The 21,078-nt window shown below is 49.1% G+C and overlaps 1 protein-coding gene across 2 annotated transcripts; it reads left to right on the forward strand.

The window, feature by feature from the left end:
- The first annotated feature begins 2,155 nt into the window (after positions 1-2,155).
- SALL1 (spalt like transcription factor 1) lies at positions 2,156-17,672 on the forward strand. 2 transcript variants are annotated; one of them, XM_057711938.1, is made up of 4 exons: positions 2,168-2,243; positions 10,055-10,260; positions 11,396-14,829; positions 15,981-17,672. In XM_057711938.1, the coding sequence occupies exons 2-4, from the start codon at positions 10,254-10,256 to the stop codon at positions 16,419-16,421; spliced, it is 3,882 nt and encodes a 1,293-aa protein (XP_057567921.1). In that variant the 5' UTR covers positions 2,168-2,243; positions 10,055-10,253; the 3' UTR covers positions 16,422-17,672. The 2 variants fall into 2 exon arrangements, with proteins under 2 accessions (XP_057567920.1, XP_057567921.1); XM_057711937.1 differs by lacking the exon at positions 10,055-10,260 and having other exon boundaries at positions 2,156-2,243.
- The last annotated feature ends 3,406 nt before the right edge of the window (positions 17,673-21,078 follow it).

Raw genomic sequence — 21,078 nt, forward strand, 5'->3', positions numbered from 1 at the left:
AGAGGAAAAAGAAGAGGGAGAAAAGGTGAAGAAAGGGCGAACGAGGAGAAAGAAAGAAGTTATACCAAGAAAAATAAAGTCGCCAGGAGGAAAACAGAAACATTCATCCGCACACAAAAGATTTAGATTTAAAAAAGAAAAAACGGGGAGGGGGGAACCAAAGAAGTTAGGAAGAGTCCTGGGGGAGCGCAGGAGGGTCCGGAGTACCCGAAACTCTACTCGGGAGATTGGTGCCCACTTCGCGCGAACCGACTGTGTTGCTCTGCAGACTGCAGGGCGCTGCCGAATTGGGGCGTCCTTATGAGCCCTCTCCCTTCCCGATCGCGAGATAGGGCAGGGATTGTGTATCTGCACCCCCCCCCCCCCCTTACTCAGCCGAAGTTTAGTTTGTCCCTCGGGCGCAGGACTTCGGGAACCTTGGAGCGAGGAGACCCTGAAGCGCGAGGGGAAAGAGCTAGGCTGAGCCGAGGAGTGAGCCTCAGGTTCGCCGGCGCCTGAGCCCAGCGGAGGGAGTGCGGGCTCCGGGCTCCCCATTCCGGGCTCTGGGACGCGAGTGGGGAGGCTGCAGCCCAGCCTGGGGAGATGGAGCTGGTGCGAAAAGTTTGGGCGCCGCGCTCGGCAAGTGCCTGAGAGGTGGAGGCGAGCTTCTGCCCAGCCAGACAGCTGCGGACAAGGACCCCCTCCACCTCCACCCACCCCTCACTCCCGGCTCAGCGCAGCCACCTTCTCGCCAGGAGCCTGGGGCACGGCTCTCTCCCCTAGGGCAGGGAGCCCAGGGGTCCCGGGAACTGGCCTTGCCCGGAGCCCGGCGGGGCAGGCCCGCGCCTCCCGAAGCCAGGGGAGGGTTGCAGCGTGCCCGGTAAGCGGCGGCCCCTCCCCTCCCCCCGGCTGGAGCTGAACTCGGATCCCAGGCGGGTCCCCGCTAGCCGCCCGCGCTGGGCTCGGCGGCGCCACGGCCGCCGCCGCCTCCCCGCGGAGTGACGCGCCCTGCAGCCAACCGGGGCAGCCGAGGGGGAGGTCCGGGAGGGGTCCTGGGCGGAGCCGGGCCGCCCCCTTATCCCACGGGCTCGGGGCCGCTTCTCCCGAAAACTTCAGCCCTAATTGTCCTGGGAATGTCCGAGGTAGAGAAAGGGAGCGAGGGAGCAAGTGAGAGGCTGGAGGATCGGGGCCCTTTGAAGAGGATCGGGGTGGCGGGAGAGCTGCCCCTCCCCCCGAAAGCCCCAAACCCATCATGTTCCCAAACCTTTCCTTGGTCCTCTTCTCCGCGCCCCCGCGAGCCCGGGATCCAGGGGATGGAGAGCTCGGGGCGAAGGAGCGCCGAGCCAGGCGGCGAGCGGGAGGGAGGCCGGGCCGCGGGCGGGAGGCGGACCGGCGTGGGGCTGGCGCTTCCCCACTCGCCTATTTTTTTTTTTAAATGGGGGTGGGGGTGGGCTGCTTTCTGGTAGCTCTTAAAGAAACGAAGAAACACTCACGAAACGGGACTTCCTCCCCCCAAATCCCGCCACGGGACTCCCTCCCCCCGCGGGCCGGCGCGCCTAGCGCCGGAGTTGGGAAGTTCGCCGCGCGCCCGCAGCCCGGGTCCCCAGCCTCCGCCGCCCGGCCCCATCCCCACCCCCACCCGGGGAGGCTTAATTCCGGGGAGGGCATGCTAATTTGGGTCGGCCCAGCCCGGGATGGGGGGGGGGGGCCGAGGGAGGGAGGGAGGGGGGCGCGGGCCGGGGTGCCGGGTGCGCAGAGGCGAGGAGGCAGGCCCCCGGCGGCCTGGCCGCGGAGTCCCGGGCAGTCGCGAAGAGGGTTAACCCAGTGTCGGGCGGCGCGGCGCGCAGAGCCAGCCCCGCGGCCGGCTTATTGGGCCAGCGCGCGGAGAGACAGGGGTCTGCAGCAAATCACGAACTAATTGATTAAGGCGAGCGGGTTTGAATAGCGCTGGCCCGGTGCCAATCGCCTTTCAAAGAGCCCCTCTATGATTAATCGCAATGCATTATTGATAATCATAATTATAGCAGGACACATGCGCGCTGCGCCCGGGGCCGGGGAGCCGGGGAGGGGGCGGGCGGGCCGGCGGGCGGGGGGAGCCGCCGCCGCCGCCGCCGCTCGATTTCCGTAATTTTGAGAAGATTTTTTTTTAGTAATTTTTTATTCTGCCCCAGCTGATGTTTGAGCCAGCATGTCGCGGAGGAAGCAAGCGAAGCCTCAACATTTCCAATCCGACCCCGAAGTGGCCTCGCTCCCCCGGCGAGATGGTGAGTGCTCCGGCCCGCGCCGCGGACACACACACGCGCACACACGCACTCACACTCACGCACACTCACACCCACGCACACGCGGCTGGCCCCCGCGCCCACCGCCCAGCCGCCGCCCCCGCGTCCCGACTCGCCTTTTCGACTCCGCGATTTTTTTTTTTTCTTTTTTTAATTTTCTGTTTGCCTTTGCTGGGCTTCCCTCCTTGCCCCGGGGAAAGCAAACACTTCTCCCGGCAGGATCTTTCCGGAGTTGTTGGGTCCTCCTGGGGGGAGGAGAGAGGGCACGCCGGCCTTGCTCCTCCGTCCCGGCTTTTCCGGGGAGCGGAGCCCGGGACCCGCCGAGCTGCGTCCGGGGCCCGGGTGCCCGGCGGGGCGCGGGTGCGGGCAGAGGCCGTCGGCGCCTGCTTGCGCGGGGCTCCACGCGCTCCCCGGCCCGCGCCTGGGGCCCCGGCCTGGCCTCCGCCGCCCTGGCCCTGCTGCCTGCGGGAAGGAAGTTTACTTTATGCTCGGGGCTGAACTCGGAACGTGGGGGGAGCTCCCTGCGCCGCGCTCCCCCCCCACCCCACCCCACGCTCCCTCTCCTCCTGGGCTCGCGCGGCGGAATGGGGTGCCTTTGGGAGTTCGGAGCTGCAAGAAGATGGGGACCTGTGTCGGGGCGCCCGTGCCTGACACCCTGGGGTGGAGGCCGGAGTGGAGAGTGCTCTTTGCTGCTGGGTGCTCCCCAGACTGAGTGCAGGCGGACGGGGAAAAGTGTTGGGGTCCCGCGACCCACGTTTATCCCCGCATCTCTTCTCCCAACACATGCACCCCCGGCGCCCCCAAGAAATCTTTAGACTAGGTCGGCTCCCGCTGAGGATCGTGGTACCTCGTACTTCCAGGAATCGTAAGGGTTGTTTTTCAGAGCTGAGGGGCTATCTAGCCACGAGAGAATCCCCCTAAAACAGAGGCACTCGCTTCCTCCGATGGAGGCGACAACTCCGGGGTCCCGAAGGGAACGAACAAGTCCAGAACAAAGTTTGTGTGAGGGAGCTAAGGCCGAGAGTGGGAGAGATCCGGGCAGGGAATTGGGGGTACAGATCCAGGACATCTCGAATCCCTCCTTATCCCTAAAGGTTTTTCACTTTAGGGGCCTCCGAGCTCCCAGGCCCAGAGCCGAAGGCGATAGAGCGGCGCCCGGGCTCGGTTCCCCCGCACGATGCTCGCCTCTCGGCTGCGGAAGAACGAGGGGCAACCCCCAAGCGGTCTGCGCGACTCGGGATTCCTCTCGGGATGCTCCAGCCCCGGGCGTCATTTTGGGGTGTGGAGGAGGGAGCTGGACCCCAGTAGGGCTCCGAAACGTGCCCTTTGGTCGGCACCTCTGTCCGCTAAACTCTGCGGCCGCCCGGGCCCCACAGTCCCGGGGTCCTTCCTGAGAGGCCTGCTTCTCAGCAGAGCTCGGGCGCAGGGACCCGCGCAGAACCCAGGCAGAGAAGCGAAGAAGGGACTCCCACCCCCTTCATCCCGGCTGCCCAGAAAGGGGACTCCTGGTGTGGGGAGTCCCTGTAAGAAATTGGGGAAAACAGAGACTGATTGAGAAATTTGTTTAAAATATTTGTCCCCTCCACCCCAGTACTTTCTCAAGCTTCAAGCCTTATCCAGAGCCTCTGCGATTTCTCAGTCCGATGAGAAGAACCCCTGATCCCCACTTTCCACCCTAGGCGAGACCCGGGTACTCGAGGTACAGCGAGGTGAAATTACCCAAGGCCGCTGCCACGGTATTTTTCCGGGTTTTCCCAGCTGGTTTCTTCTGCATCTCGCCCCCACACCCATCTTTCCTAAAGTTTCCTTCCTCACCGTAATACTGTTAAAGTTAACAGTTTGTAGAGGACCAAACCTAAGGGGAAGAGAGGCAAGAGTTTTTAAAGTCTCTCTCTCTCTTTTTTTTAAATAAATGTGTATTGATTTTATACATTTTCAAAAAAGAAAAAGTAAAGACTCGGGCTTCACGGAGAATTGATGCTTGCTAGATCTTTGCCTTTTTCCTGTCACCTTCTGAATCTAATTTTTAATAGTTAAGACTTCTCATAAAGCGATAGCATAAAAGGAGTTCACTACCTCTGACCATTATTATTTATTAGGACTTTTTTTTTTTTTAGCTTACTTGAGCTTTTATGGTAAGTTAGTTAAGTAACTGAATCAAGTTTCCTTTCCTTTTTCTCTTTCTTTTACTTTTTTCCTTCCTTCCTTCCTTCCTCTTTTCTTTCTCTTTTATCCCCAAAAGCTGGTTCATTGTCCTAAGAAGCAGTAAACTATTAGGGGCACCATAGGAAACACTCCCCTCCCAGCCTCCTTTCTCACCTCTTCCCACCCCCCTCCTTTTCTCCAGTTGTAATGGTTTTAGATTATGACTGTTTTTACATGGTTGAACAATAAGTTTGGGAGAAGCTGCCTAGAGGGTAGATTTTGTAATAGGGTTACAGGATTTAGTATGTTGTAATAATATTAGTACACAACTAATCCTCCTCCATGTCTGATTTACAGGAGGGCCTTCCACACTCCAGTTCTTTTTATTTGGGAATAGTTGTGAGATACAGAGAACTGAGAGATCGTGACATGTCTCCAAATTACCTTTAAAAAGTCACCACCTTTCAGGCAGTGTACTCAGCAACCCAGTCTTCTGTCCACACAGAACACACACTTCAAAGAGTTGTTGGGGTTCTGTTTTTTGGTTTGCGGGTTTGCTTCTTTGTTTTAATCTACATAAAAGTTGTTAAATTTTTAGAAGATAAACCTTTCCTTAGACGGTGTGATTACTTTTTCTTCTATTTTGAGATGGGTTTACAATATGGCAAGTGAAATGTCGAGCGTTCCAAATGAAATCTAGTCGGTGGTGCCCTTAGCAGATGCCGGCACGTCCAGTTTTGTGACTTGGCCCAGGGTGGGACCTAGAAAAGTTTGTAGACCCCAGTTACCATAGCCCTGAAGGAGCGACTCCCAAGGCTGGGAGCAGCCAGGCTTGCTGTGCTGCATGTCACGCCTGTGTGTGTTTGAGTGTGTGCGCGCATACAAAGAAATCCCGAGCCAGGCTCAGCAGCCCCGAGGATGAGGATAACTTCATCGGAACAAGTTCAAGAAAACAAGATTATTTGGTCAGTCTTAGGATGTTCATATTTTAATTTTACTTTTGGTGCAGGTATAATACTCTAAACTGGGGGATTTTTCTGTTTCTCATGAAACCAAGATGATGGCACTTATTACTAATCTTTTAAATGATATTCAACAAGTCTCGAATTACTTGTAGAAAGATAACTGCCACTGGGAAAATTATTTACCGAGATAAATAATTCTGAGGAAGGGGAACATTAGAATTGAGTGATTTTATATGCGGGTTCTGTACTAGAGATTTGGATTTCAGGTATGTGTGTGTGTGTGTGTGTGTGTGTTGTGGTGGCGGGGGTGGGGGTTCTTCCTTGGGTGGTGTTTTTAAGATTCCTGGAACCACATAGATGGCCCACTCAGACTCCATTCATTTATTAAGAAAGTATTTCAGTGCCCAGCTTTTTCAAGGAAAAGATCATATTGGAAGAAAGATAAAAACATCATGAACTGCAGATAAAAGATTGTCTCTCATATAAAGTATCATAAAAATTCCTCTTATTTATATTAATAGTGAAATTCTGTTATTTACTAAAGTAATTTACTCATTGTGAGCAGCTTAATGGCAACCCATTGATTTCTGGGCCCAAAAGGTTAGAGAGAAGTATAATTAATAGCTTTTTTTTGAAAAACCGACACCTGCGTGATAAGGCAGTTGGAAAGAACTCATGTTTAATCAGGCCTATGTTAAGTTTGTGGCATAATGGGAGATTCTGGATAAGAAAATGCAAACTGTTTGGGAGGATCCTACAGGCTGTACATACCTCCTAAAATGTTACACACACACACACACAAACAAGCGAAGAGCGAATGGACACGAGAGAGCATGTGTGAAAGTGGATTTGTGATACCGAATGTTTTGTGGTTTATTTTACATCCAGGTTCACCTATGGTTTATAGGCGTGAGTGCCAATTTATAGGTTATTCTTCTGGGACTTTATTTCATTTCTTTCTACTTTCGCAGGTAGCAAGTTGTCTTGACCCACAGTCCTTTAGAAAGCAGAAACCCAAATTTTTAATGCAGAGATCTTACCGAAAAGCTGGGAGAGAAATAGGTAGACCAGCAGTTCAGTTTTTTGAAATTGGGAAAAGCCAAGCTCAGTGAAGTAACCAGAACTAATTCCTTCTGCAGACTTAATTCAGTTTTTCTAAGGTGCCTCCTGATACAGCTAGCCCCATCTTTTCAAATATTCTTAGATTAGCTAAATGGCAGTCATTGACCAGTTGAACGAAGGAGATGGTAAATTATCCCAAGAACCAGCACCCCTCCCCCTCCAAAAGAAAAAAGTCGGTGTGCCAGGCTTTGGAAAACCTAGATGTGTCGAGCTGTTTTAACCTTTGCTAGCCTCCTCCCATGCAGAGGTGACAAGGTCCAGATCATAATATGTCCTTCAGTATCTTCCCAGTGACCCCCAAATTGAGTCTTGCTAGTCACTTAGCAGGAAGTTTGAAGTTTATTTTAGTTTCACCTTATCAGCCTGGCTTCTTTTCCTAACCTTATTCCCCTGTCACCCTCAGATGCCAGACCCCCAAAGGGGAAGATTGACAGGTAGTTCCCATAGCTCAGTTTTACCCTCAAACAACAGGGATTTAGTTTCTTGTGCCTTTGCCAATGTTTATGTAGTCAAAGTTTAGATCTCGCCTTAAGCAGTCTCTTTTACGCGTCACTGGAAGAGGAAAGCCACAAAGAAGTTTTTGAACAAACCCTTGCAACTGGAACCCCATCTAGTGTTCAGTTTGATTCATCCAAGGGGAAGACATTTTCCCTTTCATTTATTGTGTACATTAGGTGGGCTGGTATCACGATTTTCAAAGGACTGTCTTGTCCGTGTTGTTATTTTTTCAGAGATTTTCCCTTGTATTCTTCCACCCGAGAATACCCTAATCCCAGTCAGAACAGTGAGGGGACTTGAAGGGGGCCAGTAAAATGTGTCATCTGGTTGCATATCCCATAGAAGAAACTTAAGACATTACAGAAAATATGCAGAGCATATGTGGCGGTGTTTTAAATTGCTTTGGAATCTTAAGTTGGACATTCAGATGCAGGTTTTTCCCAGGTCTGTGAAAGAAAAAGAAAACAAGAGAAAAGAGCGGATCAATCAAAAATGTTTGTGATAGCCTTTCGAAATTGGTCTGCAAAAAGGAACAGCCAGTTAAAATGATAGGCTCCAAAATCACAAACTTGCGAGCTTTTATTAAAAATGCTAATGTGATCTGAAGGTAATGGGAAGTAAAGTCTTTCCTAGCAGCTCCAAAAAAGAAAACTCAACATGGTACAGTAGGGCTGCTGTTTTGTTTTGTTTTATTTTGTTTTGTTTTCCTGGCTGGCGAAATCTTTCGGTGTGGGGCATAGTTTTATTTTTGTTTTCTCAGCAGACAAATATGCTGGAACACTTCAATTTTCTGCCTCCTATTCTGCAGTGTTTAGTTCAGATGATGAAAAACTGACACGTTTGAGTTGGGCATCAAGAACCTAAACAGCACAGTGAGAACTAAAACATCTGGGATTTTCATATAAATTGGCTGGAGCTATAAGATCACCTCCTCTCCTGACCCAGAGAGGGGAAAGAGACCAGGCAAATTCCAAACATCTTTTTGTGTGTGCATACTTAGAAAACCACTACTTCTTAAATTTTCCTATATGACCACGATTACAAAATTAATTTGTATGCAAAATCCCTAGAAGAGGAACTGGAATATTGCTTTCACCATAGCACAGGGAACAAGGCAACTGGATTTACTATAATAGGGTCACCAGTTTTGCAATCCTGTGTAACAGATTATTGAGAGAGATACAAGATAGCAGACGGTCAAAAAAAATGAATTAGAACATGTGAGTTTATGTGTGTGTGTGTATCTTATTACAACATAAAATATTTCCTTTGGTAGTCAAAGATTCAAACTAGCCCTCATGTTTTGTCTTTTTTAATATATATATGTGTGTATAAAGCTGTTTTCATTGGAATTCTGTTCAGAAGGCAGATAGATTTAAAGTTAAGAACTGTTATAGTGTGGCGACACCTGCTTTTGAAATAAATCAAAATAGATATCAGGATTTTTCTTTTTTTTTTTGGTGTTCATAAACGTCAGGAAATTAAATTAGTGAGATCTCTCTACAGTGAGATCAAATGTCGGCTTATTAAAATGTTGTGAAAACTAAGCTAAAATATGGCTTACCACAGTCTCTTTCTTAGAAGAAAGCAAGCACTTATTTTTAAGTGTCTATATTTTCCATCCAGTTAGCACAACCCTACATAGAAAAATGTTCAGGTCGAAAAACTTGAAAATTCTCAAGTGAGTCTTGAAACAGCACAAATGCAGAATTGGAGCACAGGAAAGTAATAATCGGCTAAATCCTGTAAAGTAACCTTCTTTTTATTTTCTCTCTATATTATGAGAATATCAGATGTTTGCAAGTTATAAAGAATTAAAAATGCCCTTTAATCGTGAACACAGATGTGCTAAATATTTGAAGCAACTACATTGTACTGTGTACAATTGATGAAGTCAGTTTTCTGATTTCCCTTGCTAGTTATTTAGTTCTGAATCTGTCATTATTTGTCTAAGCCCAGCTGACCAAGCAAAACTGTGTTTTAAAGTGGCTTTATGTTTTGATAAATGTGAGCTGGTTGAAAAGTATTTTCCACTGAATGCAGAGCTTAATAGAACATGCTGACATAATAGTTTTAATGCATTTTGTTGAAAATGTGTGAACAAACAGAATAGCTTTTGTTCCTTCATAATTGGCTGTAAAAGTAGATGGAAACATAACCATTACATATGGAAATGTGCAAAGAGAAAGAAATAACATTTCAGTTGAATATATTAGGAATTGCATTTCCTAGTTTAAAATAAGCATCTGAAATGGATGCATCATTTAAAATTGGTTGTCAAAATAAGAAGCTTTAAACAGAATTTTTGTCACATTATTTTCGTCCCAAGTTAAGCAACATAACTTTAGCAAATTTCGTTTAATATTTTGTTTACATTATTTTAAAGCAGAGAGAGAGACAGAGAGGGCTTAAAACAGCACCTTGAATGTGCAGAGGAATCCTGTGCCAATTAGGATGATTAAACATTAAATTAAAACTGAATCATTATTGGTATTTTCTGCTCCAACCAAGATTTGTTTGGTATCGTTAATGCATTTTACACTATACCCTTGCAGAGATTAAAAGATGGGTATTAGGAAAGCTAGCTTGTTAAGTATAACTTAGCTACTCAAATAACCCTCCCAGTGAATAAAGGGTGCATACATTTGGCATACTTTACCAGGGCTTCTAATCAACTTACGCATCACTCAAGGCAAATAGAGTTTAGGAATTTTCAGAAGTTAGTATTTGGGTATTAATTATATTTTCTGGAATGCAAAATGACTCAAGCTTTTCTTTTTCTTTTCCTTTTTTTTTTTTTTTTTTTTTTAATGTTTACTACAAAGAGGCAAATGGCTGGCTCTTTTGAGTCAACTCTAAGTTTACCGAAAAAGCAGCATTTTGATTTTGCGTTTATTCATATTTGCAATTAGTTTTGTGTTTTTTTTTTTCTTTTCCTGCAAGTTTTCTGGGAGATTCAATTTGGAAGTCATGGAAACTAACTATTATCTGATTCAGTTCTGCAGAAAAGCATGCAGGGAGGTAATCCTTGAATTAAACAGTTTTTTTTTTTTTTTTTCACAGCCCTCAGAGATGACCACACACCATTTGTACAACAGAAGTTGGTGTTCCCCATGCTGGGCAAACAATGGGACGCCATCCTGTCTTTGAATAGGATGTTAGCTTGGAGTTGGAGATTTTTATGTTTAATTTACACATGGATCTTAGTGAGAAGAAATCTGAGCAACCAGTGGAAACAAACATGAAATAAAGGGATTTTATAATGAAAGGTTCGGGACAATCTGTTTAACAGTTGATAACAGTTAAGAGCAAACTGTTTTTAAAGGCATTCAGACAAGGAGAATTGCAAAGCATCTCCACACTGGAAACCAAGAGTTATTTCTTCACTTCCCCTTAACTGCACATCTTTCTTGAAGTTGATGTTTAAATCAGAAATGTAAATCTTGTGCCCGTTTTTATAGACAGAAAGAGCACTTTTGATGAAATATTTAGAGGCATAATGTGGCCATTTGGAGCATAGTGGCATATATTCCTTGATTAGTCGGATGGTAGCCACAGTTGCATTCTTTAATTTTAAAAATAAACATGCCACAGAGTGATATATAGGTGCCAGGCAGGCCTTGTAACGGGTTCTGATCATTCTCTCTCTCTCTCTCTCTCTCTCTCTCTCTCTCTCTCTCTCTCTCGTGCGCGCGTGCGTGTGTGTGTGCGTGTGTGTGTGTGTGTGTGTGTGTGTGTGTGGCGCGTTGCTTTCTCTTTTGTATTCAGCTGAGTCTTGAGTGGTCTGGGGGATTTGTTACTAGCGTGGCTAAAGTGTGCCTGTCACGGATCAGGCATAGCTCAGGTTCTAGGTAGGGGCTGGAGGTGATTTTCGGGTTGTCAGTCTTCAGCTTGGTGATATGCATTTTTTTCCCCTTGTCAACCACTGATTGGAACCTGAATAACTACAAATTAGTTTAGTGACAGAACAAACTGTCACAGATATCTTTGCATCAGTTGAAAATGAATAAGGTTGACAGAAACTCAAGAGCCTAATAAGTCCTCAGGATGGTGGCTGGACCTTCTCTGGATGAGTAGACAATAAGGTGTATAAAATATTGGAAATCAATATCTTGCTATGGAATTTCATTATGCACCAATGTCCACAGTTCATAGTATTTTATATTTTGATGGATTACCTGAAGGCCGTGGCTCTTGGAGATACCAGATGGATAGGAAGTCCTCCAACAACCTAAAAATTTAATCATGATGGTTCTTGGGGAGTATTGATTGGTTTTCAGGGGCCATAGTTTTGAGTTTTGCAGGAAGAAAAAGAGTTCATCAACCCCTTTCCCTTTCTTTGAGGTCATGGATGTCTGGGTGTCCTGGCTCCCTCACTAACCCTGCTTCTTTTGACGTTCGCAGGAGACACAGAGAAGGGTCAAACCAACCGTACCACTAAGAGCAAGGACGCCCACGTCTGCGGCCGGTGCTGTGCAGAGTTCTTTGAGTTGTCAGATCTTCTGCTCCACAAGAAGAACTGTACTAAAAACCAATTAGTTCTGATCGTAAATGAAAGTCCAGCCTCCCCACCTGAAACCTTCTCCCCCAGCCCCTCTCCCGATCACCCCGAGGCACAAATGAATGACACGGCTAACAAAACAGAGCAAGGCGGCTGCAGCGACCTGGCGGAACACCACGGACCGGACAGGGAAGAGTCCATGGAGGTGGAGGCCCCGGTGGCCCACAAAGGCGCCAGCGGCCCCCTGAGCAGCGGTGGCGACAGCGGCGGCGCCCCCCCCAGCTGCAGCAGCGGCAGCTCCTGCACAGGTACCTCAGCGATCACAACCTCTCTACCTCAACTCGGGGACCTGACAACACTGGGCAACTTCTCCGTGATCAACAGCAACGTCATCATCGAGAACCTCCAGAGCACCAAGGTGGCAGTGGCCCAGTTCTCCCAGGAAGCGAGGTGCAGCGGGGCCTCGGGAGGCAAGCTGGCTGTGCCGGCCCTGATGGAGCAGCTCTTAGCCCTGCAGCAGCAACAGATCCACCAGCTGCAACTGATCGAGCAGATTCGTCACCAAATATTGCTGTTGGCTTCTCAGAACACAGACTTGCCAACACCTTCTAGTCCTTCTCCAGGTACTTTACGAACATCTGCCAACCCCTTGTCCACACTCAGCTCCCATTTATCTCAGCAGCTGGCGGCGGCAGCTGGGCTAGCACAGAGCCTCGCTAGCCAATCTGCCAGCATCAGTGGTGTGAAACAGCCCCCCCCCATCCAGCTACCTCAGAGCAGTTCTGGCAACACCATCGGTCCACCCCACAGCGGCTCTTCCCCCAACGTTCACATACTGGCGGCGGCAGTTCCCACCCCATCCTCGGAAAAAGTGGCTTCGAGCGCGGGTGCCTCCCATGCCAGCAACCCCGTGATCTCGGCATCATCCTCACCAGCTTTTGCAATAAGCAGTCTATTGAGTCCTGCATCTAATCCACTTCTACCTCAGCCGGCCCCCGCTAACTCGGTTTTCCCCAGCCCTTTGCCCAACATCGGAACGACGGCAGAGGACTTAAACTCCTTGTCTGCCTTGGCCCAGCAAAGAAAAAGCAAGCCACCAAATGTCACCGCCTTCGAAGCGAAAAGCGCTTCGGATGAGGCATTCTTCAAACACAAGTGCAGGTTCTGCGCGAAGGTCTTCGGAAGCGACAGCGCCTTGCAGATCCACCTCCGTTCCCACACCGGAGAGAGGCCCTTCAAGTGCAACATCTGTGGCAACAGGTTCTCCACCAAGGGGAACCTCAAAGTCCACTTCCAGCGCCACAAAGAGAAGTACCCTCATATCCAAATGAACCCCTATCCCGTGCCTGAGCATTTAGACAACATCCCCACCAGTACCGGCATTCCCTACGGGATGTCCGTTCCTCCAGAAAAGCCGGTCACTAGCTGGTTAGACACCAAACCGGTCCTGCCCACTCTGACCACGTCAGTCGGACTGCCGTTGCCCCCGACCCTACCGAGCCTCACCCCCTTCATCAAGACCGAAGAGCCAGCCCCCATCCCCATCAGCCATTCCGCTGCCAGCCCCCCGGGCTCTGTTAAAAGCGACTCCGGGGCCCCCGAGCCGGCCACGAGAAACCCGGGTGGGCTCCCGGAGGAAGCGGAAGGTCCCACCGGGCCCCCTTCCAGTGGCAAAAGTGAAGAGGGTGGCGTGGCCCCCGGCTCGGCCCCAGCTGTGAGCACCGGCGCACTGAGCTCCCTAGCATCTGATGGTGGCCCGGGCAGTGCCTCGACTTTCACCAACCCTTTGCTGCCGCTCATGTCTGAGCAGTTCAAGGCGAAGTTTCCTTTCGGGGGACTCTTGGACTCAGCCCAGGCCTCAGAGACGTCCAAGCTTCAGCAACTGGTCGAAAACATTGACAAGAAAGCCACTGACCCCAATGAGTGTATCATCTGCCACCGGGTCCTCAGTTGTCAGAGTGCCTTGAAGATGCACTACCGCACCCACACTGGGGAGAGGCCCTTTAAGTGTAAGATCTGCGGCCGGGCTTTCACCACGAAAGGGAACCTGAAAACTCATTACAGCGTCCACCGTGCTATGCCCCCGCTCAGAGTCCAGCATTCCTGCCCCATCTGCCAGAAGAAGTTCACGAATGCCGTTGTCCTACAGCAGCACATCCGAATGCACATGGGGGGCCAGATCCCCAACACCCCAGTCCCTGACAGCTACCCCGAGTCCATGGAGTCTGACACGGGCTCCTTTGATGAGAAAAATTTTGATGACCTAGACAACTTCTCCGATGAAAACATGGAAGACTGTCCCGAGGGCAGCATCCCAGACACGCCCAAGTCCATGGACGCGTCCCAAGACAGCCTGTCTTCCTCGCCTTTGCCTCTAGAGATGTCAAGCATTGCTGCTTTGGAAAATCAGATGAAGATGATCAATGCCGGCCTGGCAGAGCAGCTGCAGGCCAGCCTGAAGTCAGTTGAGAACGGGTCGGTGGAGGGGGACGTCTTGACCAACGATTCGTCCTCGGTGGGTGGTGACATGGAGAGCCAAAGTGCTGGCAGCCCAGCCATCTCAGAGTCTACCTCCTCCATGCAGGCTCTGTCCCCATCCAACAGCACCCAGGAATTCCACAAGTCACCCAGCGCCGAGGAGAAGCCACAGAGAGCAGGAGCAAGCGACTTTGGCAATGGTTTGTCCCCCACCCCAGTGAACGGGGGGGCTTTGGATTTGACATCCAGTCACACAGAGAAAATCATCAAAGAAGATCCTTTGGGGATCCTCTTCCCTTTCAGAGACCGGGGTAAATTTAAAAACACTGCTTGCGACATTTGTGGCAAAACCTTTGCTTGTCAGAGTGCCTTGGACATTCACTACAGAAGTCATACCAAAGAGAGACCATTTATTTGCACCGTCTGCAATCGTGGCTTTTCCACCAAGGGTAATTTGAAGCAACACATGTTGACACATCAGATGCGAGATCTACCATCCCAGCTCTTTGAGCCCAGTTCCAACCTTGGCCCCAATCAGAACTCGGCGGTGATTCCCGCCAACGCGTTGGCATCTCTCATCAAGACAGAGGTCAACGGCTTCGTGCACGTGACTCCTCAGGACGGTAAGGACACCCCCACCGGTCACGTCCCTTCTGGGCCTCTGTCCTCCTCTGCCACATCCCCAGTTCTGCTCCCAGCTCTGCCCAGGAGGACCCCCAAGCAACACTACTGCAACACGTGTGGCAAGACCTTCTCCTCGTCGAGTGCCCTGCAGATTCACGAGAGAACTCACACTGGAGAGAAACCCTTTGCTTGCACTATTTGTGGAAGAGCTTTCACAACAAAAGGCAATCTTAAGGTACCTCACTCCATCTGCACCTCACCCAGACGCACCCCAGCATCCCTCTTTCTCTCTCGGCCATTGATTGTTTGTAAGCCGTGCTCCCAGAGTCTTCGGTCCAGACAGTCAGGGAGAGAGTTCTCGCAAGGAAGCCTGCTGCATGTGGCTGATCTGGAGAAATGTGGGCACCCGTGCAGGTCAGGATCACGCCAGGGACGAGGGCAGGCTGCAGCTTGCTGAATGTCAGAGCGCATTGAATAATTTGGTACCTAAGCGAAGCAACGGCCTCGTCCTGTTGTCTCGCTAAGTGCACCAAATGAATTGCTTTACCTACCAAGTCAGACAGCCCAGCGTTGCCATGGGGTATTGATTAAAGACCTCCATGTGGCCTGTGTGCTGCCCGTATCACTTAATAATTACAGTCCTCCTCAGTGTGGGCATCTATTTTTTCATAACTGTGCAGTCCAGCGTGGTTTGTCTTTCTAAAAACAGTAACGTCACCGCTCTGCTAATGGGTATTATGATAATTGATCACACAACATTTCCTGCCGATATGTGTTGGAAAGAAAGCAAATATGCTTAAGTTCTAGAGCAACAGTTGAGCGCTCTTACTGTGTACATTTTTCTGTTGACAGAGGATTTCTCTAGAGATTCCTGCCAGTAATGTGAGATGAATAATTACTTTCTGGCTTTTTCTCTCCACGCACGGGCCCTCAACGGACAATCAGTGAGGGGCACTTTCTTCCCGTCTGAAAAGGACATTTATAGGGTAAAGGGTGTCAGATACAATACTTACCTTGGCAATGAGAGTGGACATAACAATTCTCACCCTGGAAGGAGCTATCTGCGGCTGACTGCCTTGCTTGAGGCCATTATAAGCTAAATACAGGTAATAAAAAAGGAGTAAGTAAGGCATCCTTGCCGAGGCAGAGGAAAGGCAGCCCAGGGCTGCAGAGAGTGGACACCTTATTACCAGTGGACTGCAGTGGACAGTTCTCGTTACCCTTCCCACTGTTGGGCACGTAATAAGAATAGACATTGCGGTCACTTGCCCTGTCAAGTGCTGGGATATGAGTTGAGACAGATGCAGCTATTAAGCTTCTCCCTTCTTCTCTCCCCCTTTTTTCTCCCTCCTCCCCTCTCCCCCCCCCCCCCCCCCCCCGTCCCAGGTACACATGGGCACTCACATGTGGAACAGCACCCCTGCCCGCCGGGGTCGCCGGCTCTCCGTGGATGGCCCCATGACATTTCTAGGAGGCAATCCCGTCAAGTTCCCAGAAATGTTCCAGAAGGATTTGGCAGCCAGGTCAGGAAGTGGAGATCCTTCCAGTTTCTGGAATCAGTATGCAGCGGCGCTCTCCAACGGGCTGGCGATGAAGGCCAACGAGATCTCGGTCATTCAGAACGGAGGCATCCCTCCAATTCCTGGAAGCCTGGGCAGCGGGAGCAGCTCACCTATTAGTGGGCTGACGGGAAACCTGGAGAAGCTCCAGAACTCAGAGCCCAGTGCGCCCCTGGCTGGCCTGGAGAAGATGGCAAGCAGCGAGAATGGAACCAACTTCCGTTTCACCCGCTTCGTGGAAGACAGCAAAGAGATCGTCACAAGTTAAAGCCACTCTGGCTGGAGAAAGAGCATCCCTGTTCAGAATGAGACCCACGGTTGCCTCCTACTCCTTGCCCTGTGCCCCTCACCTTCTGGTTCCCCCAGGTCTCTGAACTACAACATTCTGAAGACATTCTTTTGTACCTTGTTCAACTTCTAGAGTTCTAAGAAAGCTTATTTATTAGTGATATAACCTGGCTTTGCAAACAGAATGCAAGCGTTAACTTTGGTCTTCTGTATTTTTGGACTAAATACTAATTGACTAGAGTCCTGTAAACTTGCTGTAACATTTATGGCAATTTCAAGTTGCCCTGCTAGGCGGTCTTAATCTGGCATTAACTTATTTTCTATATCCAGTTTAATATGAATCTGGTGTTGATGCAATGCCTCAGTGATGCATTAGATCTCTAATAAAATCTGTATATAAATGTACACTTTGATCCTGCTGGAAAATTTTATCAGCAAACACATTGTCTAATCTTTTGAAACAAATTTAAGGAAGGGACTGAAAGTACAGACTGAACTGTGTGGTTCTTTGAAAGGTTTGGGTTTTGTTTGTTTGTTTGTTTTTTTTTTTTTTTTTTGATTTCGATTCTAAAATTCAACCTGGTTTTTGTTTTGTTTTTTTGTAGATTTAACCCTTTCCGTTTTGAACTGCTATTTGTATCGTGCTTTTTACTTGAGTCGTTCTCAATGTTAATAAGTTCTGTACAGTGATAAGCACGCAGAATTCTTTAGAGAAAATACAAGTGTTGTTTTGGTAGTTGAAACTAAGACGTAACATTTTGCCTTGTAGGTATATTCACAATAGAAAATGTGTGCTGGAATTTCACAATGCTGCTAAGTATAGCATCTTGAACAACCTTCAGTGGAAAAAATGTAGATGCTCTTGTATATACAATAAGAAATATCACTTTCATTAAAATGTACATATGTTCCTTACAAGAGCAAATGCTTCTTCTTGATCAAGAGAGCAGGTATAGTGTTTCTTTATTTTGTATTAGGTATGGAAGAAAAAAAATTGGACTGTTACATGCACTTTCTTGGAAAGTTGAAAGGAAAGGGGGGGTCCAATTTCTTTAACATTTAATACTTACTAACAACAGAGATACTGTAATTTTACTCAAGTAATCAAATACATTTTTTTTGCAACAGATAAAACAAAATACTGTGTCTGTGTTTTTAGAGTGCATTTCTATTTAGCCAGGCCCTGAAATGTATTTTAACATTTCCCCAGGCACCAGTAAATTGCGTATGTGTGTGTCTCTCTCTAAAACGCATAACAGAAACAGGTTTGCGTGGGCATGCGTTTTCTTTTTCTTTTTTTCTTTTTTTTTTTAACTTGGAGGATCTAGATATTCTCCCAATATCAATTGCTTGTTGGCCACTCTCCTTACAACCCCCTGCCCCCAAGAAAAAAGAAAAAAATAATATGAAATAAAAAGTTGGTATAGGAGGTTCCATCGCGCCAGGTAAGTTTCCTTAAGCAGAACATTTGTGCCCATGGAGACCTCGGCTTTCTTTCAACTGTTCCGGTTTCATTTCCCTTGATTCAGTCATTTTCCAGGCGGCTGAAAGCAGCATGGCTGGAGAATTCCCGGGGCAGCGGGGGTTATATAATCTGACTCCGAAACTGGGCCTCAACCCAGAGAGGTCAACTTGGTCTTTATTTAATTAGTCTTTTAGGCATTTAAACACACACGCATATTTGAAAGAAAAAGTCCATTACAAAGGATATGTAGAGTCGACTTGAACATTGCATCATCAGAATTCAGTCTGATTCATCCTCTCTCCCTTTTGTTCTAGGGGAAACATGTTTTCCTCCAGAGCACTATTTTGGGGTCAGCAAACGGACGGGGTGAAAGTTGGTGTCTAGAGGGGTCGGAGAATTTTTTCTTCCAGAGAGGCGGTGAACCGCCAGGAGCCAGTGGCCCTGCGCCAAGGTAAGGGAGAAGCGTCGGGGCCACCTTCCAGTAGAAGTTTCCGTCGGGGCGCAGGCCACTCGGGGCGCGCCTCCCCGGGCTGGGTGGTCTAGGGGCTCGGGCGGGGCGTGCCAAAATGTGGACGCTGACCCCAGGCCGGGACCTTACCGGGACAGGCGCCCCCAAACCTTGAGAAGGCAGGGACTGGGCTGTGCGCGCTGCAGAGAATCACCCAGACGTTTCAGCACGCTAGCGAGGTTCCTCGATTGCGCCTCTCGAGTCCCAGCCACGCCGTCCCCTGAGAGACCCCTCTGCTCAAGAGTGGGGACAAGGCGAGAAGGCGGATTTCTGGCAGCTCTTGTTATCCGCGGGCAGGAGGGGGACTTTTTTGCTGCGAACGAGGCGTCCAACCCCTCCCCCAGGGCTGGGCGCGGCGACGACGACGGGGTGCCCGGGCCTGCGTGATCCTAGGATCGGGGCGCTTCTCCTGGGGCCAAGTCTGGGGACCTGCGGGGGCATCTAAGGGCTGCGGGCCACCGAGAGGGCCCGGCTTGCGCACGCGCTCCACGCTCCAAAGGGGCCCCGTCGGCCGAGCCGCGTCGCGGGTTCCCGAGCACAAGCCCAGCGGCGGAACCCCGCTCGCCCGGCCCCTCCCTCCCGTGGCCGCGGCGCGGTCCCCACCCCCGCCCCATCCCCGGGCTCCCATCCGCGGCGGGTGCGGGGGTCACTGGCCCCGCGCCACCCCGGCTGCGCGTCCATTTCCGCCGGGCAGGCGGGCGGAGCAGGGAGCGGGAGATTTTTTCTTTTCCCTCTCACCAGCAGCCTCCTCCCTTCTAGCTTTTTCTGATGAGTTAAGGGGAGCAAAAGCAGCTTTCCCTTTGGACAGACGTTCCGAGGCGACCGAAGCCCTTAGGAGAAGGTCGCAGCCTCGGTCTGGGTCTCTCTCCCCTCCCTTCCCTCTCCGCTTTGGTCCCTGCCTATCCATCCATCGATCGACCATCCTTCTAATCTGTTGATCATTACCTGCCCATTCCCCTTTCCATTCATTTCCAAAACAAGAAATCGCCCTCAGCCTGCTTCCTCTCTCAGTGTGAGAAGTACACTCAGTCTTTCGGCTCAGCCCGGCGGAAGAGAAATGGGTTTATATTTATAAAACAACAGGGTTTATTTTAAGGCAGATGTGAACGCACCGCCCCACCCCCTACCACCAAGCCTCGCCTCACTTTTTCGCCTTTCTTTTCCTCCCTCTGAAACTTGAGGTGCGTGGAGACAGTTTTGGAACCGCCGAGAACCAAATTTCCTGGGTTGTTGCTGCCTGGAAGGATGACAGCCAAATTCACAACATTTTTGAACTAAAAATATTCATTTTGGTGACATTTTCTTCAGTTCCTTTTTTAAAAATATGACTTGTAAAAAGAAAGCAGAAAAGTTCAGCAGATAATGTAACCAACCCTCTTGTGCCCATCGCTCAAAATTTGCAAATATTAGCAACTTGAGTTTTTTTTTTCTCTCTCGCATTTTCGAGTAACTATGCTTTTCTCTTTTTCTCTCGGTCTCAACTGTGTCACTGTCATTCTTTCACCTTCTTGTCCCTTCTCTTCCCGTCTTTCCTTTCCTATATTCCTTTTTGCTTTTTCTTTTCTTCCCCTTCATCTTCGCTGCTCTTTCCGCCCCCCCCCCATTCCCCTCCCCTCCCCCCCCCCCCCAGCCCCATACACACACAGAGGGACTTCCCTCTTTCTGGAAAATAGACTTGGAAGAGCAGTTTGGTGATTGACAGGGACCTAGGGAGGAAAAAGGGAGACCAGTGACAGACCCAATCTACCCAAGGCCCCGCAGGCCAGTGGCTGTGGAGGGGGATGGGGTGGGTAGAGTAAGGAAGGGGACAGGTTCCTGCAGACCAGTTGGAGATAGGGATTGGCTCAAAGCTCACTTTGAGCTTTAAGTCTTTGCATCTCAATTCTCCTAGGCAAGGTTTATTCAACTGATGTTTATGGAGGTGGGAGACAGTTTTTGTTTTGTTTTGTTTTTAATTAGGAAAAAAGTGTCATACAGAAAATCCTAAATGATTTGCACTTGACATAAATTTCTATGAGTAGATTATTTGCTTATTGTTTTTGGCGTGTTGCGAATGTTAAGAGTGAGAGAACTTAAGAAAAAAAGCTCCCACTCTGTTAAAACTTAGCAGTCCTGTTAGAAAAATAAAGCATTGGAGTCTTTTACTAGGAGTTACACACTCCTACCCCAAATGAAACAAATGTCAGGGGGCAGGGTAACAAAGTAGGAAAAAAATGTAAAATGCATTTCAAAGGGCTCCACAGTCAGGCGCAATCTGAGATTCACGGAAAGTGGAGACGGATAAGACAGGAATTAGGTCATCTCATCCAGACCCCAGGAAATATGTTTAGATCAAAGCCTGCTTGGTTAGAATAAACAAAACAAGGCCCGATGGGCCGTACCAATATTTTCATCTCCGTGCTAAGAGCTGCTAATCTAACCAGCTCTATTTGATGAAAGGGGAAAAAAATTACAACTGTAAAAATGGCTAAGTAAAAAAATGTCCTCTCAACTATACTAGGAAGATAAAGATTTAGATTTGAGCTAAAAAGTAACAAGATCCAGGCCCAGATCAACACAAACTTCCTGGAATTTTAGCACTAAGTAAATTATCTAATCCCAGCCCATTGTTTCCTCCTTGCCACTGCACCCCCCCCCACTCCCCCCACTCCCCCCACTCCCCCC

Source organism: Hippopotamus amphibius, chromosome 16 (assembly GCF_030028045.1).
Source record: "Hippopotamus amphibius kiboko isolate mHipAmp2 chromosome 16, mHipAmp2.hap2, whole genome shotgun sequence".
Lineage (NCBI taxonomy): Eukaryota > Metazoa > Chordata > Mammalia > Artiodactyla > Hippopotamidae > Hippopotamus > Hippopotamus amphibius.